The following is a 17,388-nucleotide window of genomic DNA, read 5'->3' on the forward strand; positions in this document are numbered from 1 at the left end:
AATCAAGGTGTCCCAGGGCCATACTCCCTCCCAAGGCTCTAGGGGAGGGTCCTTCCTTGACTCTTGCAGCTTCTGGTGGCTCCAGGTGTTCTTGGTTTGTGGCTGCATCACTCCAATCTCTGCCTTCATCTTCATATAACCTTCTCCTTTGTAGCTGTGTCTCACATCTCCCTCTTGTTTTTCTCTTATGACACCTGTCATTGGATGTAGGGCCCACCCTTAGTCCAGAATGCTCTCATCTTGAGATCCTTAAGTACACCTGCAAAGACCCTTTTTTCAAATAAGGCCACGCTGACACGTTCCAGGGTTTGGGACTGGACATAGTGTTGGGGGCCACCATCCAATCCATACAGGCAGTGTGCTCTCCCTTGTGGGTCTGGCCCACCTGCCACGCTGTCTTTCAGCTTCCCTAAAGCATGTGTTAGGCCCTACCCCTTGCTGAACCTGAGCCTTGGGTGCCCTTGGAGTACTCGCGCAGGATCCAAAGGCACTAGTGCCTTGATAAAGCTCTCACTGGCACAGGAAAAAAAGTAGACTGACTTTCCCCTTTGCTGAATTGTGGCCGAGTTCGCATTCCTGCCGGCTTGCTGCTTCCTCTATGCTCTTTATGTCCTCTAGCCCTCCCCACTCTGAGCTGAGAATCAGACAGTAAACAGGAAGGACAAGACTGAATGTGGGCTCCTAAAGAAGACAGCACTCTCAGAGCTTCAGATGGCTAACTGCTGCTGGTTGTAAGCTGACAATTACGACTGATAATAAAGTTGTTACCCAGTCAGTGGAGTCGGCCCCAGTTTACAAGTGAAACTGCCATTGTGCTCTTGATGAAATACTCCTGTCCCAAGTTAATACCTACAATAATACCTAAGGTGTGCAGGGCACTTGCGGCCCAGCCAGTGCCTTTTGCAACCCTGGAGGTAAGCAGGGCAGGCTTCTCCCTCTGGTTTATAGCCAGGAGACACCCGAGATTAGGCAGTTGTGACTTGCCCAGCAAGGTCCTGGGGTGGGTTGACACCACGTCTGACCCCCGAGTTCACTGATCTGCGCGCTGCGAGTGGAGAACACTCTTTGCTTTCTGAGACGGGGACATGGACACGGTGAAAGTGAACCCGGGTGGAGGGTGGCTTCCCGTGTAATCAGATCCAGTTGCTGTTCTGTGCAGAGACTTCCCCGTGACGCAGGGAGCCTCGAGGAGTGGGAGGAGGAGGGGATGGCTGGCTCTGGAGGAAAGGACAGGATGCAGGGAGAATGGCTTGAGGGAGGCTCAACATGGTGGGGGCGGGGGTGGCCCGGCTGGGCTGCGGGCTGCACTGCCTTCGGGGAAAGAGGCACCAGGAGGCCCAGCTTACCCTCAGGAAGCTCAGCCAGCGGTGCTGGGCAAGGAGCCCGAGGCTTTGAAGTCAGTCTGGGGTTGCATCAGGCTTGTCCTGTTTCCCACGTGTTCTCTTGGCCAAGTTCCTTAGCTCTCTGAGCTTGCTCCCTTGTCTGTAAAATGGGGGCGTGAGTCCGTGAGAATTATTATGGGATGTCAGTGTTTCCTCTGCTCCTTTTGGTTCAGGAGCCAGGGGCTTTCTACCTGCAACTTCGGGGCCTCAGGTGCCTCCCCAGGGAAATGGGCGACACAGCCTTTGGGGTTGTTGTGCAGCCCCCATAGCTACCTCCATACCCTTCCTGGCACCATGGTGGCCACAGTCAGTTCCCCTCTTTTGTCCTGTTCTCCTGTAAGGGGAGCGAGATGGACAATAGGATTGGAGTTAACCCCTTCTCACTTCACCTCCATCTAAGCTGAGCTCCAGTCTCTTCTGCCCACCTGAGCCTCCCACCCCTCCGCCCTCCCAGAGAGAACAAAGGTTAGTTTCGGTTCTGTCACTCCCTGAAGGGGTGAGGAGGGCAAGCCCCCCTCCACTTCCTTGGTTTCCTCCCTCAGTGGTACAGCGGGGAAGGTTTCCCTCCCCCACCTCTTTCCCAGGAGGCTGCGGATGAGGTGGGGCTTCCTGCGGACTCGGTAAAGTGTCATTGAGATGGTAACTACACAGTGGGGGTCCCGGCCTCTCCCCGTTGATAGCCTTCCAGCCCGAGTCCCAGGCCCAGCCTAGGCCCCAACTTTAACCCTTCGGTTCCCAGATCCAGCTGAATCCAGGTTGACCAGAGGACCTAAGAGAGGGCCTAAGGAGGGCTGAGAGCTGAGGGTGGGCAGTACATTCCTGCCCAGGTGCCCTGGGACTCTGACCTCTGCTGCTCATCCCCCCCCCCCACACACACACAGTGTGCCTCTCCTAGTTCTCTGACAAATGTCCCCACTTTTACTCTCCGTCTAGGCTGTGGAGGAGGTGCCTTATCAAGAGGGGGAAAAGTGGGAGACAGGTGGGAGGAAGCTGAAGCTGCCTGGCCCCCGGAGGCAGGTCTGGCTGGGATTGGTCTCTGGGGGCGGCGGCGAGAGGGGTGTCTTCTTCCTCTGAGCGCCCACCTCCCGTGTGGCAGTGCAGGGGTAGAGTGTAGACATGTCGGGCCGAAGAGGAAATGGGATCTAAGAAGTTTAGGGTCCTCTTAGTGCCATCTCTGGGCACCACGTTTACCTGGTGTGTGTAGTGCCCACACCAGGCCCCATCACGACGTTGAGGGGAGGGGGTTGGAGCTGCCCGTGGAACTGGTGGGCCCTTAAAGCAAGGCCCAATTGCAGGTTGACCAACTGTCCCCGTCCCCCGCCACCCCCCTACACAGGACTCAGTGCTCAAACCAGGAATGTACCAGGCAAATCAGAATGAGTTGGTGACCTTATGCCCAAGGCAAGAGGCAGACTGTCTCCAGGCCTGGGGAGGGAAAAGGCCCTGGGCTGAGGCTGCCCAGGATGGGAGGCCTTTTGTGCGGGTCGGTGGGCCCTCCAGAGATCCGGGCTGGCTGCGGCTCCCTGACACCTGCCCAAACCTGTGTGACTGGATTCCTGATGGCCCCAGAGGGAGCCCACTGAAGGCTTGCCTCTATTTGCCCTTCTTCTCAACCACCCCCCTACCCCCATGAAATCTGAGGCCTGGGGGCGTGAGGGGGCACTAGATGAGCTGGACAACCTGCCCGGGGTTGCCCCTGCCCATCACAGCCAGCAGGGAGCTCTGGCCGGTTCCCAGCCAGCTAGCATCAGCACCCTCCTCCCGTCTTCAGGCCGGGGCCACCAGGTCGGCCCATACCAGTTGATCTCTGCCCCTCTCTGGGGAGGCACCCAGTGTGGAGAAAGCTCCAATCATTGGAGTCCACCTATCAGACCCACTGGCTGGTACTGGCCTCAGTTGCTCCATTTTAGGGGGAGGGGTTCTTGTGCTTTTCTGGGGCACCCACCCCTTTGCAAATCTGATGAAGATATAAACCTCTCTTCCAAAAAATTGCTAAAACCCATTCCCAGAAGCAATGCAGCCACTTGAAATTAGAATCCTTTATAAATGAAGCCCCACTGAGCAGGTGAGGAGGCACCTAGCACCCCACCCCTCCCTCAGGGTCGTAGAGTGGTGCAGTGACCAGGTGTGCATTGGGGGGCCTCCCACCCCTGCCCCCACAGGCCAGGTGAGCTCCAGCTTCCTCAGGAGGGCGGGTGGAGAGGCTCTCCCCCGGGGGTCCTCCCCACCACCCTGGAGAGTGGAATTTTCATCAGCCCCCAACTCCCTTTTCACACAATAATCCTCAGTTCTTAGTACCCAGGGAGGGGCTTGAAGGAGCTCATGGCCCACCCAAAATGAGGGGCTCCTGTTTGTGTGCTTCTCAAAGGGATCTTTGACCCAAGGAAGCTAAGGACCTTGACCTTCCATGAACTGGCCCCGGGTGGGGGGCAGGATTTGAGCCATGGTCTGTGTGACTTCCAGGCTGCCCCCACGAGGGGAGTCACAGGCTCTGAGGGGGTCTTCAGGAGGGGTGTCTTTCCTGAGGACTGGGGGGCAGGGCTCAGGGATGCCCTCCTCTGTGGTGTCCCACTCCCCGAGGAGCAGAGTTGGGTGCTGGGGCTGCACCCCCACGGAGGGCTCGTGCCCCTGCTACTCTCCCCCTTCCCCCTCCCCCACCTGCACAATGGGCTCTTTGTCCCCGGCCCCCAGACACCCTCAGCTCAGCCCCCAGTTTCAACAGCAGGGGTGGGGATGGCGCACCTGAGCTGATACAGAAGTGGGGGGGCGGTGGTTTTCTAGGCCATTGCCTGGGTGATGCCACCTGAGCTGAGCGCCAGGCACCTGTTGCTGGGGAACAGTGCGGGCGGGGCCCCTCCCTCGGGAGCCGCCAGCGCCACTGGGCTGAGACGGGAGACAGATCGGATTCCAGAGAGTCCCCGGTTGGCGGGCAGGTGGACAGGGGCGGGGTGTGTGATACTGGGGAAGCTGGTGCGTTTGCGTCACGGGGTGGGGGAGAGCAGAGGCAGTGGGGGGTGGGGGACAGGAGGCTCCTCAAGATGCCCTCCCACTTCTGTCCTGAGCCAGTTCCTTTATTGCCCCCCATTCCTTCCTCCACAGCCGGTCCTCAGTCTCCCCATTCCTTTGTCCATGGGTTCCCATGGCATGGATGTTCTTTCTTCCCCTGTTCCATCCTGGTCATGACCCACCCCCGCACTGACCCTGAGGCCCGCATCCCACCCCCAGCCCCGCCTCCTCCCATCACTCTGGCTTCCCCAGTCTCGGCCTCTCTGCTCCTCCCCTGACTTGGCCTTAAAACCCCCGCCTGCAACCGGGAGCCGGCAGAGTCCCCAGGTGGCACCGCCAGGTGAGCCGCTCAGCGTGAACCTGCACCAACTCTGGGGACACGTCTCTCTTCAGCCTGAAGGTGGGTCGGGAGGGTCCGTGCAAGCTGGGTCAGACAGGCGGCGGTGGGACCTGACTGCAGGGTGGCAGGAGCAGCCGCTGGGCATCTGAGGGGCGACGGGCCCCTCGAAGGGACACCAGCTGCTCAGCTGAGCAGGACTTGAGGTTGATTTGTGTTTGTGGAGGTTCAGAGACACATCTGTGAGGGGCACGGAGCGAGGAGGTGCCTTGCCAGAGGCTCACAGATGTGAGGACTGTCTTGGTCAGAGGACGCTGACTTACGCTCCGCAGCATCGGACCCACTCCTGCAAATCAACCAGGCCTCCTAGAGTTGGGAAGACCTAACTGAGGGGACAGATGGCTTCGACTGGTCTTGAACTCCTGGGCATGACCCTGGCTGTGCTGGGCTGGCTGGGGACCCTGGTGTCCTGCGCCCTGCCCCTGTGGAAGGTGACCGCCTTCATCGGCAACAGCATTGTGGTGGCCCAGGTGGTGTGGGAGGGGCTGTGGATGTCCTGCGTGGTGCAGAGCACCGGCCAGATGCAGTGCAAGGTGTACGACTCGCTGCTGGCGCTGCCCCAGGACCTGCAGGCTGCCCGAGCCCTCTGCGTTATCGCCCTCTTGCTGGCCCTGCTTGGCCTGCTGGTGGCCATCACGGGTGCACAGTGTACCACCTGCGTGGAGGATGAAGGCGCCAAGGCTCGCATTGTGCTCACCGCAGGGGTCATCCTCCTCCTCTCAGGCATCCTGGTGCTCATCCCTGTGTGCTGGACCGCCCACGCCATCATCCAGGACTTCTACAACCCCCTGGTGGCTGAGGCCCTCAAGCGGGAGCTGGGAGCCTCTCTCTACCTGGGCTGGGCGGCGTCTGCCCTGCTTATGTTGGGCGGGGGCCTCCTCTGCTGCACATGCCCCCCGCCCCAGATCGACCGGCCCCGGGGACCGAGGTTGGGCTACTCTATCCCCTCCCGCTCGGGTGCATCTGGGCTGGACAAGAGAGACTACGTGTGAGGTGTATGTCCATGGAAGCTTGCTGCTTAGAACCTTGACCTTGTGCTGGATGCCCTGCCCTAACCCTTGCCTTCTACTGTCAATCCCTCCCCCAGGTGAAACCCACTTTCCAGATGCTGGAGCCCAGCCCGGCTGCAGGGCTAGTCTCAGTGGGCCTGACTGAGTCTAGACCCTCCTCAGTGGGGTCCCCACCTCCATCCAGGCAGGGTGCCCTGGCCTGCCCCTGCTTCCCCCAATTTTCTCTCTTCTGCTCTCTTCTTCTTCAGGCTGGCCCTCCTCTTCCTCTGAGCCCTCCCCTGCCCCCAGAACCTGGGCCTCACCCAAAGGGCAGTAGCTCCTTATGCCCTCCCTGGCCTGGAGTTGGTCCCTTCCGACCTGGCCACTACCAGCATCCAGAGGCTCAGGACAGGTCTTCTGGGAGCAGCCACTCTCCTCCAGGCCCAGAGGCCCTGCCCATCATCTCCCCCCTCACCCCCACCTTTGAGTAGGGAATAAATAGACCATTTGTAACTCAGCTCCTTTGATCTGTGGTTGGGCTGGGAAGACCTGATGGCCTCTCCTGGGTTTGTCAGGCCAAGGCCTGCTCCAGGTCCTGCCCAGTGGGTAACCTCACTCAGGCCACGCAAGGCACGGGGGCAACATGGGAGGTGAGTGACCTGTGCCCACCTCCTCCTGCCAGGCTGGCACTCAGCAGACCCCCAGCAACACCACAGGCAAGTAACCAAACAAAACGTGCTTTATTTAGTAAAAATTGGTGAGTGTGGGCAGGACATGGCAGAAGTGCACAGGGGCTGGGGATGGGAGGGTCAGGGGTCAGCAGAGGGGGGACATGACTCAGGATGGAGGAGCCAGAGGTCAGAAGACTCGGAGGTGGGTGGGTCTTTGGTGACTTATCACCTGCTCCTCTAGAGGCTACATGTGGCTCAAAAGCCCCTGGGGGTTCCAGAGGCCTGACCAGCAAGGGAAGGCTTGTCCCTGCAGGCCTAGGGAGGCCCTACCCACAACATCAGCAGGAACTCTCGAGGACAGGATGAAAGCACCTGGACAGCAAGCACCCTTCACATGGGGCCCAAAGCTCCAGGTTGGTCTCTAAGATGGGGGTGTCTAGGGTGGAGAAAGATCCAGAAACTCTGAAGCATCACCTCTTTGGCTCCATCATTCAAAGGTGAGGAACGCCAGTAGCAGAGCCCAGGTGGGTTATCAAATGGATTAACCACCGCCCCCCCCCCAATAAAAAGCAAAAACAACACCAAAGCTGTCATGGATCACCATTGCCATGGCTCCAGGTCAGAGGGTTAGGCTCCACTATCAAGGGAGCCCCTGCTCCCCTTCCCAAGTTACACGTAATTCTTAGTGGGGTACTCAGAGGGACCCCGAGAGGCAGTATGCGGGGCTGATGCCGAGTATCGGGCCATATAATGGCTGGAGCCCCGGGACCCCCCAGAGGGGCAGGTGCAGCACAGTAGCCCCCCACCCAGCAACAAAAGGCCAGAAGCTGCCCAGCCCAGGTAGAGGGAGGCTCCCAGCTCCCGCTTTTGGGCCTCGGCCACCAGGGGGTTGTAGAAGTCCTGGATGATGGTGTGGGCCGTCCAGCACACGGGGATCAGGGTCAGGACTCCTGAGATGACAAAGATGATCCCAGAGATGAGCACCAGACGGGCCTTGGAGTCCTTGTCCTCCACACAGGTGGTGCACTTGGCCCCTGCGAGGTAGACCAGCAGGCCGAGCAGGACCACTAGGAGAGTGATGACACAGAGGGCTCGGGCAGCCTGCAGGTCCTGGGGCAGTGCCAGCAGCGAGTCGTACACCTTGCACTGCATCTGGCCGGTGCTCTGCACCACGCAGGACATCCATAGCCCCTCCCACACCACCTGGGCCACCACAATGCTGTTGCCGATGAAGGCAGTCACCTTCCACAGGGGCAGGGCGCAGGACACCAGGGCATTCACCCAGCCAAGCAGCGTCAGGACGATCCCCAGGATCTGCAGACCAGTGGAGGCCATGGCGAGGTTGAGGTTGAGGAGCTGCACTGTGGGACAGAAGCAGAGTAACGTTAAGATCAGTTGGCCCAGCCCCTGGTTCCCAATGAATGCTAACCCCCATGCCACATGCCATGGCCACCACACAGGACACCAAGAGTATGAACCCTGGGAATCAGGACACCGTGCCCTGTAACATGGGCAAGGCATGCTCCCTGAGCCTCATTTTCTCATGGGCAAAATGAGCATTTAATGCTTTAGTATTTTTTTTTCCCCAGACAGGCACTGGTTTATAAGAGTGAAAAAGTAAGCAACCCAGTCCTAGTTGTTTTGAGTGCAAATGAAATATAAAGCCTATGCACATGCTTGCCCATGGCTTCAGCTACTTTGGGTACAAAGGGGCAAAAGGGATGAAACAACAGAATGCAGTTTTTTGGTGGTTTCCACAGGGTTAATGGGTGGTAGGTTTGCTCTAGCCGTGAGTTTCAGGCTTAAAACTTAGTTTTAACACCAAGAATAGAGATCCAAGTTTCCTCCCAGCACCCAACATAAATGTCCAAACCCTTCACCCCATCTTGGTTCTGTACCCCAAACAGGCGGTTGCCAGTTTGATCTTAAGATCTTGTGTACATGGTGGCCAGTCAGCCCTGGCCTTGCCTGCCACTGCCTGGCTCAAACCAACCCCACCCAGTCAGACCCTGGATGGGCAGGAGAGATGGAGGGAAACAAAAACAAAAACAGCCCTCCCACCCCAAAGCACTTCCTTTCCCAAGGCCACCGGCTGCCTCCCTGGTTCCTGCCCTTCTGCCCTCCCCTAGGGGGGCCACAGAGCAGACCCCCAAGGTTGGTGACATTTTTTTGTGTATTCTTGCCCCAAATGCCATCCTCTCAGGACACAACTTCCCTAAAAGAAGTTACCACCCTTGGGGTCTGTCCAGTGAAACATCTCCTCTGGGGCAGCCCTGGCCCCCTCACATCCCACTTCGTGTTGGAGGTCGCCGCGGGGATCCCTTCTGTTCAGGGTCCCGTTGTGGCTCTCCATTGCCCAAAGTTCCCGCGCACGGCTCGGACCTAAACTTAGCACCGGCCCCACCAGGGTGGCCAGAGGGCAGACTCTCCACTCATTTGCACTCACCCATAACCCGGACCGAACTCATGACCTGGGGGGAGATAGGACGCGGCGGGCCGTACAGCGCTAATCCCAAGCCCAGTGTCAGCCCTCCAGGACTCTGGCCGGGTTAGGGCCGGGGCCATGCCAGACTAGGCACCCGGCACCTCTCCCTTACAAGTGTGTCCCTGCTCTCGACCCCTTCCCTTTCCACGCACTACAGGTTCGGCTCATTCGAGGGCGTCCCCTCCCGCTCTCGATCCCTATTTCCCTTCTGAGTCTGGCCCGAAGGAGGGTGTCCTCAGCCCCTCCGCCTGGAAGCCGTGCACCCTGGAGGGTTCTAATGGCGGCTCTAGCTGCAGGGTCCGCTCCCGCAGGTGAGGGGGAGGGGAGCCCCGCCCCAGAGGGAAGCGCAGGTGGGGGAGGGGCGCCTGGGTTTCGGTGCCTTTGTCCCCGGGCTGGGGGGAGGGGCGTTTAACCCATATGCCAAAGGACCCCATTAGGGCTTTGGTGCAGCCCCCCGCCAAGGGGCTCCTGGCCCTGGGTGACTGCCGCCCAATCAGTTCAGGTTCTTCACGCGCACCCCAACCCAACTCCGCCACTCCCCCTGCCCCCCCATCTTCGAGGCACCTACCCCCTCCCCCACGACACGCACACTTCCCCCAGGCTCACCTGCGAAGGAGTCCACTAAGATTCGGAGTAGCAGGCGGAGTGCTGGGACGGGGGCGGAGGCGGGGGTCTTAAAGAGGCAATGACGTCACCGGACCACCGCCCAGGGGAGGGGCAGAGACCCCAGTCCAGACCGCGGCGGACGCGCGAATCCCAACCTCGTCAGTGGGGGGCGCTCGAGCCTGGAGCCGCTGCTCCCCCATCTGGCCCGGGTGCAGGGCATCAGCTGGCTGAAGTCCGGCAGGCAGTGGGTCAAGGCGTAGGGTATGGGGCCGAACAGAGCTTGGGGCTCGACTCCAGAACTCACCTAACCTTCCCGAGCCTCATTTTACTATGAAAAATGGAGACAACAAGCCCACATTTTACTATGTAACTATGTCCTAAGGTAGAAATTAAAGGGCACAGTATTATTATTTTTGTTGTATTGTTATTATCATACCCTCGGGGCCCTTAAGAAAGCAGCTTTCTCTGTGCTGGATTGTTTCGTGTCAGATCTGCCCTCTCGCCCAACACGCACCTCCTGGGCTTCCGCACCGAGAAGGCAGGGCCAGATCTGCATCCCTTTGGCGTTCTGGCCGCTCCCACACAGAGACAGCGTTTGTTGAGCGAATGACTGAACTTAGAGGTCCGGGCGGGACCCGGCGTCTAGGGGTGGATCGCGGGGCGGGCAGAGGCTAGGGATCCGCCCCGGAAGGCGGGGGCGGGGCCGCTGCTGTCTGCGCCGGTACGCGGGTGGCCAGCGCAGACTGCAGCCGCCGCCCGACGAGCACCATGTCTCCCGGCCCGCTACGCCCGCTGCCGCGGCTCCTCGTGCTGGGGCTCGGGCTGGCGCTGCTGCGCGCCGCGGCCGGGGAGCGAGTGCCAGGTATGCCCGGCCCGGGCTGGGCGGGAGGGCGTGGGAGATGGGGGAATCCCAGGTCCGGGATCGGGGAGCCGTCATTGGGGGCCTAGAGGAGGGGGCAGAACTGGGGGGACTAGGCGGACATGGGGATCCGGGGTCAGGTGGTCTCCAGACACCGCGCTCCCTGGCCAGGAGAGGTCCCATCTCGCTCCCAGCTTCATCCGTAGTCCGGGCCTCAGTTTCCCGCCTGTCCAACTTGGGGGGCGGGGGAGGCTTCGGTCCTGAGTCTGGACTCGGAAGTGGAGAGAGAAAAAAAGTTTGAGGGAGGGATGTCCCGTCCGGTAAGGTGGCACGCCCCCAGCCTGATCAATACCGGGTCTGCCCACCCCCCTTGACCGAAGAGTTGGGGGGGGTGTTGAGAGGCACGGAGGTCTGTGCCCCCCATACCATGTGGGGTGCCCCCTTCCATCCGGTGACTTCAGTGCCCAGCTATGCGGGGGGAGGGACCGGGGTCGGGCCCGGTGCCCAGGAATGAGTCACCCGCCGGCGGCGGCGGGGGGGCTGTTATGGGGACCTGACCCCCTCCCCCCAGCGTCCCGCACTACGCCCCCCTCTCCCCCGCGCTGCCGTGTCCCGGTCGGGCCGTGCGGTCACCTGTGAGGAATGTGGAGGGAGGGCGCCGGTGACTCACGTTATTCGAGCCGGCCGACCCTGACCTCAGCCCCCAAAATAGCCGTACCCCGCCCCCCGCCTCTGACTCGCGGCCCCCTCCCCAGGCACCACCCCCTGCTCTCGCGGCAGCTCCTGGAGCGCGGACCTAGACAAGTGCATGGACTGCGCATCGTGCCCCACGCGACCACACAGCGACTTCTGCCTGGGCTGTGAGTGGGGGCGGGGCCAGAGGCAAGCGGACCCCAGACTGGGGGAGAGGGTTGCTGGGTGGAGAGGGGAGCAGATCTGTGGAATTAATCGGGAGAGGCTGGAGTGAGGAAGGGGCTCTGACTGAGGTAGGGACCACGGTGGAGGAAAGGCTTAAGGCTCCGATCTAGGGGGCGGGGCTGGTCCCTAGAGGGGCGAGGTCTGACTTGGAGTCCCGCCCCCAGGCGCTGCGGCCCCTCCAGCCTCCTTCAGGCTGCTGTGGCCCATCCTGGGGGGTGCCCTGAGCCTGGCCCTCGTTTTGGGGCTGCTTTCCGGATTCCTGGTCTGGAGACGGTGCCGCAGGAGAGAAAAGTTTACCAGTAAGTGTGCCCCCGCCCGCCCGACGGCCCCCCATCATTCCTCAACATCTCCCCCGCTCCTGATGCCCCTCTTCTTATCTTGCAGCCCCCATCGAGGAGACCGGCGGGGAGGGCTGTCCTGGCGTGGCGCTGATCCAGTGACAGTGAGCGCCCCCTGCCAGCAGGAGGCTGTGCCCACTCATCATTCATTCATTCATTCTGGAGCCAGCCCCAGCCTCCCAGACACAGCCAGAGCCAGGCTGCTCCAACCACAGGGGTGTGGAGGGATGGGGGACAGTGAATCACCTCTCTGAGGCCTGGGTCCAGGCTTCAGAAGGGCCTTCCAAGGTGTCTGACTGCCCTGACTCTGGCTCCAGAATAGAAAAGGAGACCGTGGCTGGCTCATGCCAGACAGCTGACACTAAGGAACCACAGCATTTGCACAAGGGTCCCCCCACCCCCACTATGGCCTGGGGGCCAGGCTGACCTGAGGGACAGACACAACATCAGGACCCACCCACTCAGATGTACTGAAATTCCACCACGGGGTCTCAGCCTGGGGGGCTAGGGACCTGTTCCTAACACTAGGGGGCTGGCCCTCTAGCAGGGCTGGCCCTAAGACACTGCCCCTCCAACCCCCAAAATGGGGGAGATATTTATTTTGGGAAGAAAGTTTGGAGGGGGAGAGAATTTATTAATAAAAGAATCTTTAACTTTAAATGGTTTGGAGAGTGGCATGATCCCAGCCTGACTTCCCAGAGCTGGAGGGAGGAGTGAGTCAGCCGCGGGGGTGGGGGTGAGGCTCTGACTCACACATTCTCAATGCCTGAGCCCAGCCTGCCAGGACCTGGCCGTGCCCTGACCGTTTTCCAGGGAAGATCTTGAGGAGAAACCCCAGCATCCAGCACCCCTGCCCTGCCCTCCCTTTCCCAAAGGCCCTGGGTTCCACACTGAAGCCTTCATTTGCTCAGCAATCTTTATTCAGTTCTCTGGGGAGGGCACGGCTCCCTTCCCATGCTCCTGCCCCTCCCACCCCAGGGCTCCGTGGGGCTCAGTGTCCTCTGTTGGGGGAAGGTCCTGGTGCCCAGAGGCCTGGTCTGGAGGAAAAGCAGGGCAGCTGGTCCCTTTGTGGGAGTGCTGGCCTCCCCTGTTGTGGGGAAGAAGGAAGGTGGGCAGGGGCACTGCCCCCCAGCACTCAGAGCTCCATTATGTCCCCAGCTGGGGTTGCAGGGTAGTGGGGGGTGGGGGTGTCCCCCAGCCTCAGCAACCGGAGCGCCTCAGGGATCAGGTTCCCAGGGTAGCGCCAGAGAAGCAGCTCAGAGCAAGGGCTTCTGGAAGAGGAAATGACAGTCACGGCACAGGGCTGAGGCTGGCCTGGCAGAGCCACACCCCACCTGGTACAGGTCCCCAAGGGCTCCTGGACTGCTGGCACCTTCCAAGGAGCCAAGTAGGGAAACAACAGAGGTTGGCTAGAAGCTAAAAATAGCAAGATGAGGCAGAGCCTGGAGATTGGCTCTGAGGATTGGGTATGATCCTCCAGAAGGCCCAGCTAGTGGATTGTGGATGGTGCCTACCTGAGTGGGGGCAGAGCTGGGGGGAAAGCCATGGGGGGGCTGCAGTAAGGGTGGTCATTGTGCAGGCTGAGTCGAGAGAAGTGGGTGACCATGTTCTCCTCAGACAGGAACTGCTTGCACAGGGGCTCCCTGGGGAGAGACGGGGAGGCAGGCAGGCTGGGATATTCAGAGGAGAGGTAGTCTGATGGAGACCTGAGGTGACAGAGGGCTTGTTGGGAGTCCCTCCCTACCCCCAAACTCACTGCTCCTCCTCCAGGCGACGCTTGGTGCTCATGGGCACAGCTCCTCGGAGAGGGGAGCTGGGAAGAAAAGAGAGCCAGGAGCACCCCACCCTCTTGTACCCATCCCCAGGATCTGCCCAACTAAGCCTGCAGCGTCAGCCAGGAGCCCCCAGCCCAACCCTGTCTCAGCTGATGCCTAAGTCACCCCCTCTCCCAGACCATCCAGAAACCTGCCTCGGAGTCTGTCCCCAGTCTGCAACCCTGTCTTAGCTCATGCCCAAGCCCTGCCGATAAACCCCACCGCGTGTCATCCTGCAGACCAGCCCTGAGGGCCCAGCCAAAGCTCCTGGGCCCCTGGGCCAGGCCCCCCCTAGGGCCCCCACACACACCTCGCGTCCAGGCCTCGGGACGCCCCTGAGACGGCCCGCGGGTCGCGCTGGGCCCGACCCTGGGGGCCTCGCTCCAGGGGTTGCTGCAGGATCATTGGGGTTCGGGGTCCTGCGAGCAGAGGGGTGGGATCCGGGCGACAGGGGCGGAGCCTCCGAGGGCGTGGCCAACGCGTGGGGCGTGGCTTTAGGCGCGCGCGCGCGCGCGCGCGGCCAGGTTCCACGCAGGCGCGGAAGGCGGACGGCACGCGACTGGAAGGCGGGTCGGTTTAGCGGGGTAGGGGAGGGGACGTGGCGTAGTGGCGTTGAGGAGGGCGCCACTTAGTGTTGGGACCTTCTCGGTGGTCACCTCCGCTCCTGGGACTCGGGTTACGCGGCGGCCGCCTTCACGCCGGGCCGGCCAGCGGTGTTGGGTAGGTGACGCGCCGCAAAAAGGAGGCGCTCGCCAGCACTTCCGGTCTCGTGAGGCTTCGTCGCGCGCGGAGCACTCTGGGACTTTTATTTCTCGAGATGGAGCGAGCCATGCCGCAAGCGGTGCCTCTGGGTCAGGTGAGGGGGGCGCGATGCGCGGTGCCTTCTGGGGTTTGTAGTCCATGCCCGGCTCCGAAGGGGCCGGCAAGGAGTCGTGCCCTCGAGACCTGTTTTGCGTGGGCTGTTGGTGGGACTCGGATTCTGACCCGAGGGAGGGAGAATAACCCAGAAACACCTCAGGGGCCTAACATGAAAATCAGGATTAGGAGTCAGTACGTTTTTCTGTATTGGAGTAATAGAGCCACTCTTTAAGCGGTTTCTCTGAGGCAGTCCTGTGCGAAGCTTTTTAAATACACATTTTTTTTTTTAATTTTATAGCTACTTTTATTTTTATTTATTTATTTATTTTTGGCTGTGCTGGGTCCTCGGTTCGTGCGAGGGCCTTCTCTAGTTGCGGCAAGCGGGGGCCACTCTTCATCGCGGTGCGGGGACCGCTCTTCATCGCGGTGCGCGGGCCTCTCACCATCGCGGCCCCTCCCGTTGCGGGGCACAGGCTCCAGACGCACAGGCTCAGTAGTTGTGGCTCACGGGCCCAGCTGCTCCGCGGCATGTGGGATCCTCCCAGACCAGGGCTCGAACCCGTGTCCCCTGCATTAGCAGGCAGATTCTCAACCACTGCGCCACCAGGGAAGCCCGAAGCTTTTTATATACAGTAGTTCATCCAATCGTGACAAAATCTCCCGTGAGCTCCTTTTTTTTTTTTTTTTTCCCGTGAGCTCCTTTTGACAGTTGAGGAAACCTGAAGGAGAGGCTGAGTCCTTGGTCAGAAGTTCCACTAGGCATCAAGCCTCAACTCTCCCCTTTCTCACCTCCTTCTTCGAGCCACCCCTGGGACTATATGGACAGGTGCCTTCTTGGTGGGCTATAAAAAGGAGAACTGAGAAGTCAGTGCGGTGGGAGGCCGGACTGCAGCAGAGGAATCAGGAAGGAGTGTGTGGATCAGGGGTCCCAGACGCCCCAGACAGCCTTCATCCAGCCTCTCTCCACAGATGGAAGTATTTCAGGCCCTGCAGCGGCTGCACATGATCATTTTCTCCCAGAATGTCTCACCCTGTGGGAAGTTCCTGGCAGCTGGCAACAATTACGGGCAGATAGCCATCTTTAGGTACCCTTGCCCCTGCTCCCCACCATCCATTAGCTCTGGCACTTGGTCCTCCTGGGGCTAATGCCCCCTGCTTCTGACTCTCAGGCCCCTCTCTTTTCAGCTTGTCTGCTGCTTTGAGCTCTGAGGCCAAAGAGGAAAGTAAGAAGCCCATGGTGACCTTCCAAGGTGGGTGCAGTCATTGAGGCCAGCTTAGGGAACCCCCGGGTGGACGAGAGGAGCAGGACGGGGTCACTCAGGTTCTGTACTTCCATTTAGCCCACGATGGACCCGTCTACAGCATGGTCTCCACTGATCGACATCTGCTCAGTGCTGGGGATGGGGAGGTGAAGGCCTGGCTTTGGGCAGAGATCCTTAAGAAGGTGAGTGTGGAGCTGGGGGAAGGGTGAGGTGCCCAGACCCAGAGAGAGCCTTTGAGGTCACCCAGTGTTTTCCTCCATGAAGGGCTGTAAGGAGCTGTGGCGTCGTCAGCCCCCATACAGGTGAGCCAGGCCCATGTGGGCAGAGGGCATGTGGGGGTGAAGGTACTGCCTCACAAGAGCTGACTCTGCTTTCCCTCCCCCAGGACCAGTCTGGAAGTACCTGAGATCAATGCTTTGCTTCTCGTCCCCAAGGTTTGAGCCCTTTTTAATCAGGGCTCTGCCCTGCCCTGTTTTGGGCCCAAATTTTAATCCTTCCTCTCTCCCTGTTCTGACTTGACATTCTCTTCTGACCCCATCCTGCCTTCTTCTGCAGGAGAATTCCCTCATCCTGGCAGGGGGAGACTGTCAGCTGCATACGATGGACCTTGAGACGGGGACCTTCACGGTGAGAGGGCTGTGGAACTGGAGTGGCAGGGGTGGGGTGGGGGAGCGGGGCAGCAGCATCCTTCCTGGATCTTGTCCTGACACTGCCCTTCTCCCTGCAGCGGGCCCTCTGGGGCCACACGGACTATATCCACTGCCTGGCACTGCGGGAACGGAGCCCCGAGGTGCTGTCAGGTGGCGAGGATGGGGCCGTGCGGCTTTGGGGTAAGGGAATGTCTGATTGGAGAGAAAGATGGTGGTAAGGGAGGCTGGGGCAAGGAGGGTACCTTTTATGGTTCTTCCCCTACAGACCTCCGCACGGCCAAGGAGGTCCAGACGATTGAGGTCTACAAGCACGAGGTGAGGGCGCACCCCATGCTCTGTCCTTCTTCCTTCCTGGGCATCTCCTGTGTCTTCACCTCCTCCTCTATTCTCCTCCCTCCCAGGAGTGCTCGAGGCCCCACAATGGGCGCTGGATTGGATGTTTGGCAACTGACTCCGACTGGATGGTGAGCCGGGCAGAGTGCAGGATGGGGTGGCAGCTCCGGGCCCTGTCCAGCTGAGGGCCTGTGGTTCACGGCGGCTGGGGACCCCCACCTTTCTGCCCAGGTCTGTGGAGGTGGCCCAGCACTAACCCTCTGGCACCTTCGATCCTCCACACCCACCACCATCTTCCCCATGCGGGCACCACAGAAACACGTTACCTTCTACCAGGACCTGGTGAGGCCCTCTGTCTTGCTTCTGCCAGCCCTGTCCCGCTCCCCCTGCAGCCCTGAACCCTGAGACCCCTCCTTGTCTTCCACAGATTCTATCAGCTGGACAGGGTCGCTGTGTCAATCAGTGGCAGCTGAGCGGGGAGCTCAAGGCCCAGGTGCCTGGCTCCTCCCCAGGGCTGCTAAGCCTCAGCCTCAACCAGCAGCCAGCAGCCCCTGAGTGCAAGGTGGGTTCAGCAAGGGGCAGTGGGGATCCTGGGAGGCCAGGGTGTGTGGACAGGTCAGTCACTACCCTCTTGCCTCTAGGTCCTGACAGCCGCAGGCAACAGCTGCAGGGTGGATGTCTTTACCAATCTGGGCTACCGAGCTTTCTCCCTGTCCTTCTGACCTCCAGCAACACCCCCACCTCCATCTCAGGGGTTTAGAGTGGTTTGTTTTTTTCTTTTTTTTATACTAATAAAATTTTGGGCTTTTTTTTTTCATGT

General features: G+C 60.3%; 5 protein-coding genes across 15 annotated transcripts; 3 read left to right on the forward strand and 2 right to left on the reverse strand.

Annotated features, from left to right (window-relative positions):
* The first annotated feature begins 5,123 nt into the window (after positions 1-5,123).
* Positions 5,124-5,777, forward strand: CLDN9 (claudin 9). The gene has a single exon (XM_036826566.1). It carries the CDS (start codon positions 5,124-5,126, stop codon positions 5,775-5,777), a length of 654 nt encoding a protein of 217 aa, XP_036682461.1.
* A 718-nt stretch (positions 5,778-6,495) lies between these two features.
* Positions 6,496-10,167, reverse strand: CLDN6 (claudin 6). Of its 2 annotated transcripts, none has more exons than XM_036825416.1 (3): positions 9,973-10,167; positions 9,537-9,864; positions 6,496-7,806 (listed from the first exon to the last, which is right to left on the reverse strand). In XM_036825416.1, the coding sequence occupies exon 3, from the start codon at positions 7,778-7,780 to the stop codon at positions 7,115-7,117; it is 666 nt and encodes a 221-aa protein (XP_036681311.1). In that variant the 5' UTR covers positions 7,781-7,806; positions 9,537-9,864; positions 9,973-10,167; the 3' UTR covers positions 6,496-7,114. The 2 variants fall into 2 exon arrangements, with proteins under 2 accessions (XP_036681311.1, XP_036681312.1); XM_036825417.1 differs by having other exon boundaries at positions 10,051-10,120.
* A 75-nt stretch (positions 10,168-10,242) lies between these two features.
* On the forward strand, positions 10,243-12,311 carry TNFRSF12A (TNF receptor superfamily member 12A). Its single transcript, XM_036825421.1, has 4 exons — positions 10,243-10,398; positions 11,151-11,255; positions 11,478-11,612; positions 11,698-12,311. Exons 1-4 carry the CDS (start codon positions 10,305-10,307, stop codon positions 11,751-11,753), a joined length of 390 nt encoding a protein of 129 aa, XP_036681316.1. The 5' UTR covers positions 10,243-10,304; the 3' UTR covers positions 11,754-12,311.
* A 231-nt stretch (positions 12,312-12,542) lies between these two features.
* HCFC1R1 (host cell factor C1 regulator 1) lies at positions 12,543-14,189 on the reverse strand. 3 transcript variants are annotated; one of them, XM_036825419.1, is made up of 4 exons: positions 13,776-13,993; positions 13,408-13,464; positions 13,166-13,294; positions 12,554-12,922 (listed from the first exon to the last, which is right to left on the reverse strand). In XM_036825419.1, the coding sequence occupies exons 1-4, from the start codon at positions 13,868-13,870 to the stop codon at positions 12,787-12,789; spliced, it is 417 nt and encodes a 138-aa protein (XP_036681314.1). In that variant the 5' UTR covers positions 13,871-13,993; the 3' UTR covers positions 12,554-12,786. The 3 variants fall into 3 exon arrangements, with proteins under 3 accessions (XP_036681315.1, XP_036681314.1, XP_036681313.1); XM_036825420.1 differs by lacking the exon at positions 13,408-13,464 and having other exon boundaries at positions 12,543-12,922; positions 13,776-14,189; XM_036825418.1 differs by lacking the exon at positions 13,408-13,464 and having other exon boundaries at positions 13,166-13,357.
* Positions 13,984-17,387, forward strand: THOC6 (THO complex 6). Of its 8 annotated transcripts, none has more exons than XM_036825412.1 (13): positions 14,001-14,321; positions 15,293-15,408; positions 15,509-15,573; positions 15,664-15,767; positions 15,850-15,887; positions 15,971-16,019; positions 16,141-16,212; positions 16,313-16,415; positions 16,501-16,550; positions 16,637-16,699; positions 16,800-16,910; positions 16,996-17,130; positions 17,210-17,387. In XM_036825412.1, the coding sequence occupies exons 1-13, from the start codon at positions 14,283-14,285 to the stop codon at positions 17,288-17,290; spliced, it is 1,026 nt and encodes a 341-aa protein (XP_036681307.1). In that variant the 5' UTR covers positions 14,001-14,282; the 3' UTR covers positions 17,291-17,387. The 8 variants fall into 8 exon arrangements, with proteins under 8 accessions (XP_036681305.1, XP_036681307.1, XP_036681310.1 ...); XM_036825408.1 differs by having other exon boundaries at positions 14,106-14,185; positions 14,283-14,321; positions 16,996-17,378; XM_036825410.1 differs by having other exon boundaries at positions 13,984-14,035; positions 16,996-17,378.
* Position 17,388: the final 1 nt, after the last annotated feature.

Source organism: Balaenoptera musculus, chromosome 15 (assembly GCF_009873245.2).
Source record: "Balaenoptera musculus isolate JJ_BM4_2016_0621 chromosome 15, mBalMus1.pri.v3, whole genome shotgun sequence".
NCBI classification, from domain to species: Eukaryota; Metazoa; Chordata; class Mammalia; order Artiodactyla; family Balaenopteridae; genus Balaenoptera; species Balaenoptera musculus.

What these genes read in the sequence shown, in the direction of transcription:
- CLDN9 (XM_036826566.1), top strand. Translation starts at nt 5,124, where the DNA reads ATGGCTTCGACTGGTCTTGAACTCCTGGGCATGACCCTGGCTGTGCTG.
- CLDN6 (XM_036825416.1), bottom strand. Translation starts at nt 7,780, where the DNA reads ATGGCCTCCACTGGTCTGCAGATCCTGGGGATCGTCCTGACGCTGCTT.
- TNFRSF12A (XM_036825421.1), top strand. Translation starts at nt 10,305, where the DNA reads ATGTCTCCCGGCCCGCTACGCCCGCTGCCGCGGCTCCTCGTGCTGGGG. An exon ending in GGCCGGGGAGCGAGTGCCAG is followed by an intron (nt 10,399 to 11,150) that starts GTATGCCCGGCC and finishes CCCCCTCCCCAG; the next exon opens with GCACCACCCCCTGCTCTCGC. An exon ending in CAGCGACTTCTGCCTGGGCT is followed by an intron (nt 11,256 to 11,477) that starts GTGAGTGGGGGC and finishes TCCCGCCCCCAG; the next exon opens with GCGCTGCGGCCCCTCCAGCC.
- HCFC1R1 (XM_036825418.1), bottom strand. Translation starts at nt 13,870, where the DNA reads ATGATCCTGCAGCAACCCCTGGAGCGAGGCCCCCAGGGTCGGGCCCAG. An exon ending in TCCCGAGGCCTGGACGCGAG is followed by an intron (nt 13,358 to 13,775) that starts GTGTGTGTGGGG and finishes CTGTCACCTCAG; the next exon opens with GTCTCCATCAGACTACCTCT. An exon ending in CCAGCTCTGCCCCCACTCAG is followed by an intron (nt 12,923 to 13,165) that starts GTAGGCACCATC and finishes TTCCTCTTCCAG; the next exon opens with AAGCCCTTGCTCTGAGCTGC.
- THOC6 (XM_036825408.1), top strand. Translation starts at nt 14,283, where the DNA reads ATGGAGCGAGCCATGCCGCAAGCGGTGCCTCTGGGTCAG. An exon ending in CTTTGCTTCTCGTCCCCAAG is followed by an intron (nt 16,020 to 16,140) that starts GTTTGAGCCCTT and finishes CTTCTTCTGCAG; the next exon opens with GAGAATTCCCTCATCCTGGC. An exon ending in TTACCTTCTACCAGGACCTG is followed by an intron (nt 16,911 to 16,995) that starts GTGAGGCCCTCT and finishes TGTCTTCCACAG; the next exon opens with ATTCTATCAGCTGGACAGGG.